The following is an 18,000-nucleotide window of genomic DNA, read 5'->3' on the forward strand; positions in this document are numbered from 1 at the left end:
GCCTCAGCAGATGTCATAATGGAGGTACGATCCTATTTGGAGGAGCCCCACCTCCAAAGATCTGCAGATCCTCTGAGCTGGTGGAAGAACAAGGCCTCTGTCTACCCACGGCTTACTAAAGTCATGACAGGGAGACTGCACAGTGGCCACATCCGTTCCCTCTGAGAGGGTCTTCTCAAAAACGGGACAAATAATTACTGAGAGAAGAAACCGCATCAGCCCCTCGAAAGTGAGGCGGCCGGCATTTCTGAATGCAAATCTCTTATAAAAGCAAAATATGGTCAGCATTGCTGTGTGCTGCTGGTTATAACATGGCAATAAAGAAGAGAGAGAAAATAGGGACCAGTTTAATGTTTTAAGTGGGATGCTGCAGTTTTGCACATTGTTATTTATTCTTTCTTTGATATGGTGCACTATTATATTATGCTGTTCAGATTGTATTCATTTTGAATGGTTAGATTTATATGCACTTTGTTTATCTACATTAAAAAGTTATTATTTAAATGCAAATGTTTAATAGCATTCTTTTTCATAACAAACCAATGCATTTTTAAATACATTGTGGTAAAGGTAGAGTATGATTTAATTTAATAATTTAATTAGAATTGTTTTAACACCAAATCATAGTCAAACTATCGCAAACTGTTTGACTTGAAAAAATACAAAACATATTTTTTTAAAGAGCCGTTTGGGAACCAAAAGAGACGGCTCTTTTTGGTGAGCTGAGTCGAACGAACCGGCTCACTTAAAAGAGCCGGAATGCCCATCACTAATCTGCAGAAATGTAGTGTGATTTTGTGTTGACGCTTTTCTTGTCTACAGTGGTAGAGATGTGTGATCGCCCCGGTGTCGGTGTTGTAAACAGTTTTTACTCCTGTAATTGCAATAAAAGCAAGACTATAATTGATTTGCGCATTTATTGTACGAAATGTTTATTCATGAATGGGAATATGCAGAAGAGTTTGGTCACGAGGGAAGAATGACGTCACCTTTTCAACCCGTTGAACAATCAGAGAGCTCCCGGGCAAGCGACAGGGACTTGAATAGCCCCAACTTTTAATGTATTCTGCCTGAACCTAGCCAGTATAGCCTATCTTGGTGGTCTATTTGTTCATATTAGCCACTCCTTTTCTATGTGTCGATGCTATTTGAATAGATTTCTACCGACTGACAATTTAGTCAACTCTGCATTGAACAGGTTTTGTAGTCTACCAAGAGCAGGCTATTCCTCTGTGAGTCCAACTTTTATAGGGTAAGTGTCCAGTGTTCATTTTTACAAAGTTGATGCTAGACTGAATTGTTAGCTCGCTAGCTGTTCGTATCGTTCGCTAACGAGCAAGTTTGGTTGAATGATACAAATGTATCGGATAAAAAAAGGTAAAACCTTGCCGTTGAACATTGTGCACATTGTGTAGCCATTATATTCAGTAATCTATTGCTACAGGCTACTGTAGACACCTCAAAATCACGTCCAACGTGCCATGGGACTCGAGCGCTCGCTTGATACTTTGTAGCAGCCAAAAACTTCAGTCCCATGAGTTTGTTTTCATTCATTAGTGCTGGATAGGCTATGGCGCCTTTAGAATAATGAGCAGAGGGCAAGACACGTTTCTATTGAAAATTGTTAATATTACCCAGTTACATAATATTAATACTAATAGCATTAATACTAATAGCTAACTCTCAAATAAGTTATCGTGTAATTACATTACATTTTCACGTTTTATTAACTGCCTCGCCCTGTTGCACTTTAAATACTATTTAGAGTTCGTTTTTTCAGCAGTTAGGCTTATTAAAAGTTTAAGATGTGTAACTATGCATTTTTTTGTTTTGTTTCAGAGACTCTCCTGGACAAGTGGGAAAACTGTATGGACCAGGCTTAACATGAAGAGCCTTAAAGCAAAGTTTAGGAAGAGCGACGTAAGAACATGTATCACTTGTCAGTGGGGTTGGGTGGTGGTGGTATGTTATTGCCTGACAGAATGTTTTCATTCATCCATTCATCCGTATGGCTCTGTGACTGTCATAGCAATGAAGCCCTCAGCCGTAAAGCTATTCCAATAACAGCCTCCATAGGTAGTTTCTCCATAGTTGTGACTGAATCATTTGGGTGTGAGTTTTCCAGGCAGGGAGTATTCTAAAGATCCTACAGGAAGTGAGTAGCTTCCACTGAGTATGACTCATCGGTCGTCACGGTGACCTGTATCAGACAGAATTAGTGCCAGAGTGTGGCCATGAAGGGGGGCGATTTAGAGACTTTAAATTGGCTCCCTCCGTCATCTCGGAGGAGTACGTACCTAATCAGGAAGCTGGGGAGAAGTCCAAAAGTCAGGGAGTAGAACACTCAAGTTTGGGTTTTCATAAATCAATTTACATTTCAGAACCGTTCCTATGTTATTGACAGGCAGAGCTTTTAGATGCAGAATACCTTCACTGAAATATGTAGGAGTTGATGATTCCTCCTGTGTCACTGGAATACTAAGAGTTACCAAGAGGCCCAAAAACTGTTTCAGGGTGGGATTATCTGTGGGAAAAGTACTCTGTTTAGCACTAGTCGTGCGCCTTAAATCATAGGACATACATGGAAGGTATATTTTCTTGCATAATGTAAAATCTGATGGGAGATTATTAACCCAGATACCTATATTAGCTTGTAATTATAAAAGTGTGAGGCTAATTGCAAATATTAATGCCACAGATAATGGAGTCGTGGATCTGATGCTTTTGTGTTGCAACATAGCCATTGCTTATTGCTGATGAATGTAGTTTAACAGTGGGAGTTGCAACCCGTGGGTGTTTTTCACATTAGGTTGCTTAGGAACAGTCTGTATCTCTGTAACCATCTACTTCACACCCACATAATCACTTCTCCCACTTTTTTTGCTATTAAAAATTCCTCTTCTGTCCTCAAGATTGGCTACAGTTCACGCTTTCCACTGGTTGCCTTAGTGTTAGTAGATCGAAAAGGACCTAAACTGTGACCCGGTTCTCTACTCTCATCCTCACAAGAAACACATCGTTCATTGGTGGTCATGGTAGAGTCTTGGACTGAATACATTCAAAACAAATGTTCAGAACTGCTCACTCAGGGGGAAAAAACCCATCAGAACCAGCTGTAGACTTGCCTTCTTTATTAACGGATATATTATATTTTTGTTGAACTCTGGTTTAGCATACAATTGACCCATCTTATGAATGTAACCTGCCACTACTAGTTTTAAGAAGAGGCTCATGGGAGGTTCTCAAGTTGAGCTATCGGCCTGTACATATTCCATGTGGCGTTTAGATGGACAGCCTAAGTCAATACCAGAACCATGTGCCATTATGAGGCTTGACTTTTCCTCTCATACAATCTGAGAAAACCCTCCTCATATGTCAGAGTAGTGGGATTACTGTGGATCAGCTAGCTCCACAGACCACATTCATTCTTCCCTCAGCCATACCAAGCTAATCAAGGGCAATAGAAAGAAAATATCCTCCTGATTCTATTTTAGGGCTGTGTGGTAGCCTGAGATTGCGGTGGAATTCATTCCAGAGCCAGACATTCATTCTTTTACAAAACAAGGAGACATGGAATGCCAGTATATAAATCGTTTTATGGAGTCAGCCATTTGCCAAATAGTCCTTTTAATGTAATTGCTATTTTATCCAAGGACTACGATAATGTTAACTGTCAAATCAATGCTAAATGTGTCTCTCGGGATTTTCGTCATCTACAATGATCTATTTGCAATAGGCATTCAAGTCAATCACTCTTACAACAGGGAACTCAGCTGAGAATGTTCAGGAATGGAGTGGAGTTGTCTACAGTGATTATTAGTGAAAGTCTTGCCCAGCACTTCCAGATATGTCATTATAGTTCATACATCCTAGTCTCAGATATCCTTCCCTCTGCACCTCCTCCCCTACCCCCTGTTTCTTGTAGCCCAAGTGCATATTTTCAGACTAGACAGTAATCCCCTATAGACCTGTCCTTACCTGACACCTTCATTGAGTCTAGTCATCTAGTATGTATGCAACTCTCTGTTACAGGTTAGCCTCTGTTACTGCAACTGTGTCTTCCTGGTTAGGCTAGACTGTGTTGCAATTGGCTCATACAGGTTAGACACTGTTCCGTTGACCTGATGCTGTTTTACGGAATGCAAGCGCCTTCACAACCCAATTTGGAACGGGATCATCTAGCAGGCCTGTATTGACAGGGCCAGGTGGTGTAAATGTGCTTTCCCAGCTTGGTATTAAACAGATTTAACGTTGCATGAAGGAAAATGTTATATCAAGTGAGCCATGTTTAAAAACAAGTTTCATTGGTTAAAAAAAAGCAGCCATTGTAAACTATCAGCAGCAGGTGTCTTACAGTGTCTAGCTATACAAGGTGAAGAGGAGAACAGCTGATTTTTAGTTGTTGTATGTGTCTGTGAATAATGTTACCGTTTTAGTCTAAGCCCATTCGGAGATAGCAACAAAAGTGAGAGCCTTGTTTTTTTTCTGTCCCAGTAAGTCTCTGTGGCTAATGGCCAAGCACATTCCCAGAAACCAGGTTATATCCAGTCTGCTCCCTCCCAGTCACCAATCAGAAATCCACAGCTGCAGTATCTAGACCACAGATCCAATCAGGAGAGAGCTTGAGACCTGGCCAAACTGCAGGTGACCAATCATAGAATCTGGCAGCGGCGCAGCATAGGGGAATGAGACTGGCTGGGCGCAGTGGGACAGGGAGGAGTCCAAGCCTCTGAAGTACTATGCTATTAGAGTCTTTGTAGATCCCTATTCCCAAGGTCTCTGTGGTTTACAGTAGCTACCTTCTGGTCTGGCCGAGTTACCATGAACAGTTTTGCACACACACACCTACACATTTCACAATATTCCTCATTTGAAATATTGGAGAAATATAGATATTGGGATGTGTACTCGAGGTCGTTCCAGTCATTATTGTGGTGTATCTATTGAAAATACCCCCCGTCTGGCCGGTCACGAGAAGAGAAATTGTAAACAACACTGGAAGCTATTACAACCATGTGTGACCATGCTCATCTTGTTGTCATGTCAACATACTCCGTGTCCAATGCATTACCCTTATCCCTCCCAGACAGACTCTAGCCTACTACCATACTTCTGCACTGGAGTTGATGTATTACCCTGCCCTGGCTGCCCAGAGGGATTAACAAAGGCTTGTCTCAACATACCGCCCCCTCCAATCCCCTCTAGCCTCCAGACTGTGTCTAATTCATGCGTGTGCTGGATTATGCATCCTCGAGTCACCAAACACGGCTGTCTGAATGATCTCAGCACAGAGCAGGCTACACGCACACTGTCTCTTGTCTCTGTCGTCTCACTGAAAGGCCTCTTATTGGGGGACAGTGACAGTAAACCGGTGTAGGAGGGCTTTAATCTGGGCTGCCAGGTGGGGTGTGTGGGGGGATAGATCCTGGAGGCTTGTCTGAGGGGGGTCTCAGAGACAGCCCAAACACTGACATGGAGTTTCTTAAAACTAGCTCCACGTGGTTTCGTTATCAGTTGTTTACAGAAGCAGAGACAAAGTAGTGGAACTTGGTCATTAACAGAAGGCTTGCCTCCCAGTAATTATAGGTTGAGCTGACTGTGATACGGAGCATGGTATAGAACGGCTCTGTGGATGTTTAGAGCGCAGTGCTAATTCTGTCTGTGTTTGAATGTGACAATGAAAAAAAAAAAAAAAAAAAGTGGTAATAAATCAAATGTTCCTGGACTTGGGCTGGCGTCGGTTACATTATCGCCAGGAATGAGGTAATGATACAGTCCACTGATCACTGATAAAGGGAATGCCACTAAAGTAGTGGGAGAGAGAGAAACTTAAGTAGAGGAGAGTAGAGACGTAGAGGAAGGCCTCCCTTTAAAGTTAAATTGGAGCACGGAGTTTTGGGATTTAGCACATCTTGCATTACTGCATGCATGACGTGTGACCTGTATGACGTGTGACCTCTACCTTGTGTTCATTTGTTGTTCGCAGAACATTCCTCCACTGGTCCATCTGATTCAGCTGGTACTTTGTTAGTTGCGCCTCCATAATGCACAGAGTGAGAAGAGGAAACTAAGTAATGAATGTGTTTCTGTGAGGGAGAGCTGTTTTTTCCACAATTTCTCAACAGGCATTCAGTGTTTCCGGAAATGGGGAGCTTTCCAAGTTGAATGTTGCTTATTTATTGAACAGGAAAGGCTATTTGTGTTCGTACTGGGCTTATTTTTACTGTATGCATCAAAAGCGACATTTAGGCCTCGGCTTGGGGACGTAACTGAAAGGGAACTCCTGTACAATAATAAACCTTGTGCTTACCCCGCCGACTGCAATGGTTCAGAAAACCAGCATCTTCGCCAAGATCACATGTGAGGGAAAACATCATGTTCTTACTCTCAAACCCATAGCAGGATATATATGCTTTCCAACAACAGTGCTTTGTCTCTACCCCAGACTTGGCTACTCATCACCTTTTACAAGATGAAAAACAGTGAAGGTAATTTGGCTAAGCTCAGTCTGCACTGCGGGGATGGGGAAGCCAGAGGATGGACTGAGAGACTTGAAGCAAAAGGAAATGTGGAAATTATAATTTCTTCCCTCTGTTTATATAGCAGTAATTGATGCTATGGCAATATACAGTAGAGTATTTTTTTGCATGATGTCTACACAATGGATTCCTAGCTATAATTGCTAGTCTAAATAGGCTATAAAGTTATTTTGACTAAATGTGGGGGTGTGCATTCATATACGTTTAGAGGTTTAATACCATGAGGTAATACTGTATATGAGAATGTACTATTTTGTATGAAAACAGAATGAGACTACTGCTATGTCTGAGTGGAACTCTGTCTGAAACCTCCCATATGTTATTTGTTTAACTCTGATTTTTCTGTGGTCTCCAATCCCTTATTTTGTTTGGAGTTTCAAAGTCATGTATACTGCTCAAGCCTATTTGAGATTGCTTAAGCAATTTCAGCTGTTATTTAGTAGAAAGGATGCATTGTTTTGGGGACATTGTGCATGTGCTTTGCGTTAGGAAGTGCTTGAAGTGAACATTTCCATTGTTTATCGTAATGCTGTAGAGACTTGCCACCCTTTCTACACAGACATGCATCTGTGTGGCGGTAGACAGACAATACCCAAAGGGACGCACTTGAAGCGGTGTCAGAACTCGGGTCATCGGCTGTTCCTCAGATCATTTGTTTTGTGCAGTTGTCTTTGCTGAGCCTGAGAAACAAACCGTATTGCAACAAACCGGTGTAAACTTTCTCCATAAACCAAACATTAAAATCATGGCTCTTGGGTTTTGGCTGTCCTTGGGGGTCCAGAGAAGAGAAAGAGAGAGTGACTGTTACAGTTGCTGTCTGTCTGCACTAAGTGGTCTCTGTGTAAATCTAGGCTGATGATTTCACCAGCAGGCCGTAGTGGAAGTCCTTCAGACCAGACCCGGTATGGTAGTACAGTGCACGATAGTGAGAATACCAGAGGCAGCAGGTATACTTTTACAGTACATTGCTCTTATTGTGTGGAGAAGTAATCCTTGAATAGTTGGCACGGTAACAGTATAGAGAGAATACCAGAAGCTGGCTGAGTGACACAACTGTGAGCATTGGAATGAGAACAAGTCTACATATGGAAAAGTGTATTCGGATGGCAATCCAGAACAGAACACCCCATATACTTGACTATTGTGTTGAAAGTACATGCCTTGTTTCACAGTATTTACAGTTGAAGGAACACACTTTCCATGGACTGCTTCATGTTGAGCTTAACATACACTCGTAATCACATGGTTTACTGGGGTCTTGGTGTCTTTTACCTAGATTTTCCCTCTCACAATCTCCATAACCACCCCCCCCCCCCCCCCAGGTCAAATCTATTTCTACGATTTGGGCTGCAGATTATGGTCTAAGTGTACTTTTGCCCTCAGGAAATTGCTTCCGGGATAGAGCTTTGCAAGATGGCCTCCTCTTTGTTGAGTGGGACACTCAAGCAGTTTCAAGAAAATGCTGCATCTGCAATCCTCAGTAGGTCTTATGTAGTTTGTTTCTGTTCTGCAGTAAGTCCTCCTATACATGATTCATCTCTGCTATCCAGTAACGAGCCCTGCTATCACCAGCGACCGCTGTGCTGCTAAGCTGGTGTGACCCAGTGAGCTTCATTTACTGTGTGTTTATGATGTTGGCCCAGTTGCCTACTGTACTGTAATGGGAGTGGCACAGTTAGGATCATTGGTACAGCTAGGAGACCAAGGTGCTTGCATGACCTGTGGCTAAATAAGTTCTGCACTACACATTTTGTTGACAGGCACCACTCAATCTTTTGGAATGAATTAGCAAATTCACCTTTAAGTGTAATTGTTATTATGGCAACATTGGTAAGAGGATCAACAGTTTGTTTTAGCCGGATACTCAGGTCACTGCTTGAAGGGGCAGTCTTCTGATGTAGACATTTCCTTCTTCCTAATATAAAGTGGCTAAAACTAAACAAATACGTTGAGTGTAGCTGAAGGAATTACAACTTTGCAGTCTGTGTTTATTTTTTTCTTTTGGAGACATGGGGCCTCAGAGAACAGGAAGTGGACTCAAGTCTAGAACAGATTTTGGAATAACATTTGATGTGAACATTTATTTTCACCTAATTCATGTCTATATTCTTTGAATTCTCCATGCTGGTTAGACAAATGCTTTTGCTCAATTATGATGCAATTGTGCATATCTGTTCCATTCAAAACTCGTTTTGATATTCGCCATGGGGATTAGTATTTAAAGTGATACTATCCGTTTTGACAGCAAGCCTTCTTTTCTGAGATGTCACGTATGTCTCAGAGAGAGTATTGATAGGGGGTTCACCTGTTGGGTTTTTGACCGGCGCGTCTGGTGAAGTTCACAGCCCTTACATAAAGTAGTCCCCCTGTACACCATACTGTAACCGGACTCATCAGGGATAGGGGTGCTCAGGAACATTACAATAATAACATTTTTTAAAATTCTGTCAGGGTAATTCATGGCAAAGATAGTGTATTTTGCATGTGATGTGCCCAAAAGGGAGTCGTTTCTCTATCAGTATGCTATCCTGCTGCCAAGCTATGAACAGAGACCATTTGTGTAGCGATTTAGGGAGCAGAGTTCATGCTTTTCACAGGTTTGACTGGCCTATTGTATAGGAGATGGTACATGTTTAACCTGACTATGGGTTGACACCATACTGTTACACACTGTCTGCACCCTGGGGTTTAGGTTGGGAGACTGTCAATGGTGTTAGTTTCATAGGCAGATGGAAACAATCCAATTAGTTGAAAATCCCACATTTGAAGTATTGCAGGTGTGTGTAGCTTGATACAGTACAAACTACCAAATGAGGCCCACCTATCCTGCATTAGATCAAACCGAACAATATTGATACAGTTTTGTGAAAAGGTTTCATTAGTTGATTTTGGAACGTTACTCAGATTTTCGGAAACACTACTCAGAGGACAACTGTTCCCGCCCCTCTTGTTCCCCTGAGGAAGACCTGTTAGAGATAAGGGCTGAATGTTTACTCTTGGAAGAGGGTGGTTATGTTTGTCCCATGTCTTTCTTTACCCCGATGGTCATTTAGCCACACAAGCCCCTCCAGATAATTTTAAGTATTTCCTGTTTTTACAGGGCTTGGCCCTGACTCAAGAGAGACCCCAGACCAGCCGGTAGCCACTGGGCCATTTTACACAATATTTCTTCCAGCTCTGCGTTTATGAAGGGGATGTAGCTAGTCACGGTTTAGTTTTATACGCGTCAAAATCCAAGTGAAAATCTGTTCAATTGTTTACTCTTTCACTTTTGCATTAGTTTGAGTATATCGTAACTTCCTCCAACCCCTCACTCAAACTGATCATCTGTCTCCATGTTCGACAAAAGAGCATATTCCAGCCCAAGCCGGTCCATGTCTTCACTAATGTGATCCATGTACCTCTACTGATGGACAGTGGCCTAATTTGTAGCTAGTGTTTCCATGCTTTGGGAGGGGGCTGATTCAGCCCGGATACAGAATGCCGAGTTAGCTATTGCTCTAGATTTTGTTTTGAGTGAAAATCTGCAGCAGTGAGGAGTCTTGTGCCTCGCATGACTTATGTGCAAGGGCTGATACATACACATTTTAGTGTGGTGAGTGATTGTACTATATAAGTAAGTGTATATTACTATTATCTAGCCTTTGCAAGCACTATTATCACATTTCCTTGATGGGGGGGGGGGGGTTACTGTTGTGTGTTTTATGGCAGTTTTATCAGAGGCACAGCATCCAGCCACGCCCATATTACAGTGGTTTTGAATTTGATCCATTCCATGGAATGTCACTCCCTTTGAAATTTGAGCATTGCATTCCGCTCCACTTAGTCCACTACTGTAGATCTGTCAAATGCAATGGTAAGGCATTCACAGTCCACTGCAGCAATATCCCGCCTCCTGTGTGTCCGTTTCATCTATCGCACTACACCGTACAGTCACGCGATATTGTTCAGTGTTCTGTTTGGTTAGTTCTTCTAGAGCACGGCAGTATTTTCATGTTTTGTTATCTTCTCCGTTCTACTGCAGTTGAAGTAATGCTGGTGCAACCACAGTTCCACAGACATCCTCTGGGTTCAAATGAAAGAGAACTGGGAACTGTGGATGTGGTTTGGAACTGCAGAGAAACTTCTCTTTGAAACCGTGAAATGTTTTTGCAGGCTCCAATCAACAACTTTATTATAAACTATTTACTAAATGTGAATAAGGCTAGTCGACATGTGAAATCCAGCTGGAGTGTAGGCCTAATGGTCAGGAAGGTAATGTGGACTTTAAACCCAGTCTGTCAGACGTGCAGAGTGAGTGGTTTTTAATGGTGTTGGAGAACAGAGCAGACCAGAGCAGGACTGCCACCATTTTAAAGTAGCTGCACTGTGTCTCTGTATTAATCTGTAATCCCTGCACATTATGGCTGTAGACGCTATGGTCTCTTTATCTGGCTGGCTGGCTCACTCCCTTACTGTACTATACACTGACTGACTTATACTGACTATCTTAGTCTGGCTCACCCCCTTACTGCACTACCAAGGAGTTTGTTACTGACTGTCTGTAACTTCAAATCACATATATTTGGTTGCGTACACATATTTCGCAGATGTTATCGCAGGTGCAGCGAAATGCTTATATTTCTTGCTCCAACAGTGCAGTAATACCTGACAATACAAAACGATACACAATTCCCAAAAATATAAACAAAGAAATTAAGAAATATCAGAATGAGCAATGTCAGAGTCCAGAATATAAATATATATGTACAGTGCCTTCAGAAAGTATTCACACCGCTTGACTTTTTCCACATGTTGTTGTGTTACAGCCTGAATTTAAAATGGATTAACTTGACATGTTTTGTCACTGGCCTACATACAATACCCCATAATGTCAAGGTGGAATTATGTTTTTCTAAATGTTTGGAAATGAGTAAAAAATGAAGCTAGTATTCACACCCCTTGACCTTTTCCACATTTTGTTGTTACAAAGTGTGATTAAAATTGATTTAATTGTATATTTTTTTCAAAGATCTACACAAAATATTCTAATGTCAAAGTGGAAGAAAAATTCTAACTTTGTAAAAAAAACAATTGATGAAAAATAAAACGCAGACAGTGCCATTGGAAAGTATTCAGACCCCTTGACTTTTTCCACATTCTGTTACGTTACAGCCTTATTCTAAAATGGATTTACATTTTTTTATAATCTGCAATCTACACACAATAGTCCATAATGACAAAGCTAAACCAGGTATTTTTTTGTGTGCAAATGTAAGTATTATACATTATTACTATTATTACATAAGTATTCAGACCCTTTGCTATGAGACTTGGATTTAAGCTCATGTGCATTCTGTTTCCATTGACCATCCTTGAGATGTTTCTACAACTTGATTGGAGTCCACCTTTGGTTAATTCAATTCATTGGACATGATTTGGAAAGGCATACTGTATAAGGTCCCACAGTTGACAGTGCATGTCAGAGCAAAAACCCAGCCATGAGGTCGAAGGAATTGTCCGTAGAGCTACGAGACAGGATTGTGTTGAGGCACAGATCTGGGAAGGGTACCAAAAACATGTCTGGAGCTTTGAAGGTCCCCAAGAACACAGTGGCCTCCATCATTCTTAAATGGAAGAAGTTTGGAACCACCAACACTCTTCCTAGAGCTGTCCGCCCGGCCAAACTGAGCAATCGGGGAGGTGACCAAGACCTCGATGGTCACTCTGGTCTGATGAAACCAAGAATGAACTCTTTGGACTGAATGCCAATTGTCTCTTCTGGAAGAAACCTGGCACCATCCCTATGGTGAAGCATGTTGGTGGCAGCATGCTGTGGGGATGTTTTGCAGGGACTGGGAGACTGAGTCAGGATCGAGGCAAAGATGAATGGAGCAAAGTACAGAGAGATCCTTGATGAAAACCTGCTCCAGAGTGCTCAGGACCTCAGACTGGGGCGAAGGTTCACCTTCCAACAGGACAACGACCTTTAGCACACAGCGAAATACAATGCAGGAGTGACTTCGGGGCAAGTCTCTGAATGTCCTTGAGTGGCCCGGCCAGAGCCCGGACAGGTACCCGATCAAACATCTCTGGAGAGACCTGAAAATAGCTGTGCAGCGACGCTCCCCATCCAACCTGACAGATTTAGAGGATCTGCAGATAAGAATGGGAGAAACTCCCCAAATACAGGTGTGCAATGCTTGCACCCCAAAAAATGTATAAGCCTAATTATAGAATTGCATATCGAATCCCTATTAATTCACGAGGATCTCTGTGGGCCTAGTCATAAAGATTTGTATTTTTAACTTTAAAATTTATTACTTTTTATTGTGTCATGAACACAACCCGTTACACAAAACACCAAAAAGTGTCATGACATTTGGTGATTGTCATTAGGCCAGAATTAATGCGTCCACTGTTGTCTGCACACGGCTCAGTGTCGGCCACTCATCCTTGCCTTGGCAAAATGTCAGTGTTCTCGTGGAACCACATCGCATTTTAGTGCGTAGCTTGTACTACCCATTTTCAGTGGTGTAAAGTACTTAAGTAAAAATACTTTACTTAAGTCGTTTTTTTGGGCTGTGTACTTTACTATTTATATTTTTGATAACTCTTACTTTTACTTCACTACATTCCTGAAGAAAATATTGTACTTTTTACACATGGTTATCCCTACTGCCTATGTTCTGGCAGACTCAGTAAACAGAAATGCATCTTTTGTAAATAATGTCTGAGTGTTGGTGTGTGCCCCTGGCTATCCGTACATAAAAAAACAAATTAAAAAAAGGAACATGGTGCTGTCTGGTTTGCTTAATATAAGGAATTTGAAATGATTCATACTTTTACTTTTAATACTTAAGTATATTTAAAACCAAATACTTTTAGTCTTTTACTCAAGTACTATTTTACTGGGTGACTTTCACTTTTACTTGAGTAACTTTTTATCTACACTTTTACTCGAGTATGACAAATGAGTACTTTTTCCACCACTGCCCATTTTCAAGTCCATTCGCACATATTTCTGACATGCGGTTATGATAAAAAGTTGTGTAATAGCCTACAGTTTTCTTGATATTTTGTTTTAGTTATTGTGATCGGCCCAGGTTTTACCGGTGATCGGCCCAGGTTTTACCGGACCGCCTTACTTTCACCCCTGACTGTATCAGAGATTCAATGACCAGGAGATTGCATGTGATGAGCTGCAGCATTTTACAGCTTGACTTTGTCCTTACCCTCAGCTAGCTGCCTGTAGATAGCCTAGCCGACTGGAATAACACGGGCTATTCCCAAATCTCTTGCAGAGCCGTGTCTCATTACGCTGCATACCAAAAATAGTGACAGAGACTTTAGCAGCCAGCAGCCACACCGGGCCCTCTACAGTATATATCAGGGCTGACTTCACTGCTCTACTTTCCCCTGGCCCCTGCTGTGTAGAAACTGCAGGTCACCAAGTCCTCCACCAGCACGGCTCAGGTAGCGCTGCAACAGAAAGGGATGAATCAATTTATAAACAAAGCACTGTAAGCAGTAAGCACCACTGTTCAATCACATCCCTTGGACAAATTCATGCAGTATAGTCATTTTCATGAGTACATAATACTAGAAATGTTGTTTTGACAATGTACCTTTTTTCTGTTCCTACAGTGCACAATATGTAATATTTGACATCTGTAGGAGCCTTCAAAGGGTATTATTTTCCAGACGTTATACACCCAGTCACGTGGCTTGCTATATAAAGCAGGCAGACGGGCATCAAGGTTTTCAGTTACTGTTCAATTGAACGTTTGAATGGACAAAACGAGTGACCTAAGCGACTTTGAGTGTGGTATTATCGTCTGTGCCAGGTGCGCCGGTTCCAGTACCTCAAACGACTGGCCTCCTGGGCTTTTCACACATGTCATAGTCTAGGGTTTACCGAGAATGAGGCGACAAACAAAAAACATCCAGACAGCGGCAGTCCTGTGGACGAAAACGGCTCGTTGAGGAGAGAGGCCGAAGGAGAATGGCAAGAATCGTGCAAGCGAACAGGCGGGCCAAATAACAGCAGAGTACAACAGTGGTGTGCAGAACGGCATCTCGGTACGCACAACTCGGCGATCCTTGTCACGGATGGGCTATTGCAGCAGACGACCACTCCGGGTTCCACTCCTATCAGCTAAAAACAAGAAGAAGCGGCTTCAGTGGGCACGCGATCACCAACACTGGACAATTGAGGAGTGGAAAATCATTGCCTTGTTCGACGAATCCCAGTTCCTGTTGCGTCATGCTGATGGCAGAATCAGGATTTGACGTAAGCAACATTAGTCCATGGACCCATCCTGCCTGGTGTCACCTGTACAGACTGGTGGCGGTGGTCTAATAGTGTGGAGAATGTTTTCCTGGCACACATTAGGTCCCTTGATACCAATTGAGCAATGTTTCCATGGCCCGAAAAATTCAGGCTGTTATGGAAGAAAAGGGGGTCCGGCCCAGTACTACTGTATATGGGTGTACCTAACAAACTGGCCACTGAGTGTATACAGTATGTCACGTTTCAGTTCATTATCTATAGATCACAGCAATAGCCTTCAGATGAGATGACTGTGGTCTGCCAGCACAGTACCTGAACTTGATGTTTGTAAAGGAATAATCTACCATACAACACCAACGTCAGATCATCCTGACAGTATAACCCCTTCACTATTTAGGAGCTAGAGTTCTACAGGGAAGAAACATGTGTTCACTAATTGCTACCACTAGGCTTGTGTTATCTAATACTGTAAGATATGCTTTCAGTTTGAGTTGCTCAATGAAAACCAGTTGGCTGAATCCAAATGCCCTCTATTACCATGTATGGAAAGTTGGAAACCAATCACATGGAGGTTTTCAGATTTGTTTTACATATTTGTCCACTTGCCCACGTGAAAAAATACTACAGTACTTACTACATAATTAAATACTAAACTGCAGTAGACTATAGAATACTATACTACACACTAGTATCCCTCGATCATGTGTAGTACTTACTATAGAATGTTGTAGAATACTATAGTAAATACTACAGTATTATCCACAAAAAAAATCACTGTAGTAAATAGTACAGTAATGTCCACAAAAACCAGTATAGTCAGCAAAAACACTACCCTTAAATACTACAGTATTTCATTTGCATATAACCTTCCCATTCCCCTCCCCCAATATCGCAATTTGTGCCACCCATAAGTGGGAAACCTACAGTAGATGACAAGTATAGACCATATATTGTGTTCCTTACAGACAGCCCCAGTCCTACCTACAGGTTATGGAACATTTGCTCTTTTAGTATTTCTCCAGTAGGTTTCCTCAAGGAGAAAGCCTCCACTTCTATGTAAAAGATAATAAAACAAAATCACTTCAGTAAAGACTACAGTAATGTCTGCAAAAACACTACAGTATACAACAGTCCACAAAAGCACTAAATTAATTAATATAGTATATACTACCGTTTTCTTTTAATACCATATTTAGACAATAGTAATGTGTAGACTTTAGATTCTGCAAAAAGAGATTACAGTGAATACTACAGTAAAGTCTGCAAAAACACTACAGTATTTATAAAAAGAAATATATATATATATAGTATTTTTTATGTGGAAAGTTGTGTGTGAGCTGAGTTTATAGATGATGAATGTGTCATACCCTGCTGTGTGTACCAGATCAGAACAGTGCATCTTGCCGGTGTTGGGTAAGGGTTTGGTATTCCCGGACTGTCTGTGAGCTGGCTTCTGTTACAACATTCCCAAAATAGTGATAGACTAGAGGAATGTCTGACCCCTCTGCTCTTTCTGCAGCTCATCTATGCATACCTGAGGTCGCAGGTCTCTTCAACAGGTCCCCTTCCTCTGCTCACGTGTCGGTGTCAGGTAGAACCCATAAGAACTAATAACATAGCTTCAACGGAAACCTGGCTTTGAAATAGCTTCGGAAAGGACACCATGGAATAAGCATCATCTCCTACCGTCCACATACTGATGTCTGATAGACATCTTGACTTTTGATGACACTTCTATTGTAGGATGGCCCTCAAATAAAACGGAATTAATACTACCTACCAGGCCAGACAGTTTCATTCAAAGCAGCACGTAAAGCTGAGTACATGAGTCAGTCACAAAGCATTGGTCCGGTTTGTTTTTGGTGTGGGAGGGAGTGCTAAAGCCTCTTGACTGGGGAGTGTTCTCAGTGTTATTTTTCTCCCTGTTACAGAGGCGGACTGTCAGACTGATGGATAGTCCTCCTCTTGCGTGTAGAGTCAACTTTCAGAGTTCCCACTCTACTCACGTCACCTTACTTTTCCTTCTCTCTCTCTCTCTCTCTCTCTCTGTGTGTGTGTGCACACAAGTGCGGAGAGAATGGATACTTGTTCCAGACGGAGCCTCCCATCATCCTAACAGTTAAGCCAGTGCCTTAACCCTCCAAAAAGATGGAAGTGAATGGGTGGATAATTGCTATCATCGAGCATATGAGCATGCCAGGCAGGGTATGGCAGAGTCAGTGTCCTGGCCAGCCAGTGACCTCCCACTATGAGGTCAGACTGGAGCCCTGTTCGTCTTGACAGTCAGTCAGGATTACAAATGAGGGCAATTCGTTGTGAAAATGGACTGTGGCTGAGTTAGAAAAACAATCCTCCCTGTTTTGGGACATTAGTCATTTTCGGGACATTTCAACCATTCCTGTAGCCTCATTTATCAAAAAAATACCCTAAACATTTCGTGCGCTGGTTTCCCGCAAAGATGCATATTTATCAATGTTGAATTTGACGGGAAAGTGTGCGTATTTCCACGCACCATGCTTACACACGACTTCTAGTGGTTTATCAATTGTATTACAAGCAAATATTTTTATTTTGTTGGAAATAGAGGTGTTTGATGCACGTGAATTATAATAATGGTAGGCTAATAAAACATTAGAGTAGGCCTAATGATAAAATGGGTACATTTTCTGTTGGTAAGAAGATCGCATAGCAATGTCGCCTAATATAGGCTATTTATTTTACTTTTATTATATAGGCCTAAATCATAATCATATTGCAGGGCATGTATCCTTTTCTCACATGACTGGTTTATACACAACAATTAGTAGGCTACCATTTATCAATCGCTCATTCAATAGTCAACCATGCTCGAAAGTAAAGACCGTTGGCCTATGACAGTATGGGTAGGGTACAGTATTTCTGTGCGATAGAAGCTCGAGTCTGCGCAACATAATATTCTATTTAATCTCAAAACCTATACCAAGGCAGGACATGGAAACACAATCATTTATTGTTGAATACGTTTTTTGGAGGGGCTTTTTATTTAGTAAATGTTTTATTTTGTAAATTTGGATAAACAAAATATTGAACAACAATTCGTATTTTGCATAACGTATGCACTTTTAAAGTGTTCAATAGACAGTTCCTTTTGCAAAATTCACGGCCAGTGTTTGCCAGTCGCTGCTAAACAATGTCACTCGCTAATTTCTT

The 18,000-nt window shown here is 41.7% G+C and overlaps 1 protein-coding gene and 1 non-coding gene across 2 annotated transcripts in view; both read left to right on the forward strand.

Moving 5' to 3' along the window:
• The first annotated feature begins 831 nt into the window (after positions 1–831).
• The window catches only part of rai14 (retinoic acid induced 14), a 44,133-nt gene continuing 26,964 nt past the window's right edge, over positions 832–18,000 (forward strand). The window contains exons 1-2 of the mRNA XM_055874843.1: positions 832–1,252; positions 1,840–1,920. Coding sequence (XP_055730818.1) covers positions 1,885–1,920 — 36 coding nt within the window. The 5' untranslated portion in view covers positions 832–1,252; positions 1,840–1,884. The remainder of the gene's footprint in view (positions 1,253–1,839; positions 1,921–18,000) is intronic.
• Positions 15,805–15,859, forward strand: LOC129819245 (U7 small nuclear RNA). The gene has a single exon (XR_008754076.1). It is a non-coding gene; the product is annotated as a U7 small nuclear RNA (small nuclear RNA).

This window comes from Salvelinus fontinalis, chromosome 21, assembly GCF_029448725.1.
Source record: "Salvelinus fontinalis isolate EN_2023a chromosome 21, ASM2944872v1, whole genome shotgun sequence".
Lineage (NCBI taxonomy): Eukaryota > Metazoa > Chordata > Actinopteri > Salmoniformes > Salmonidae > Salvelinus > Salvelinus fontinalis.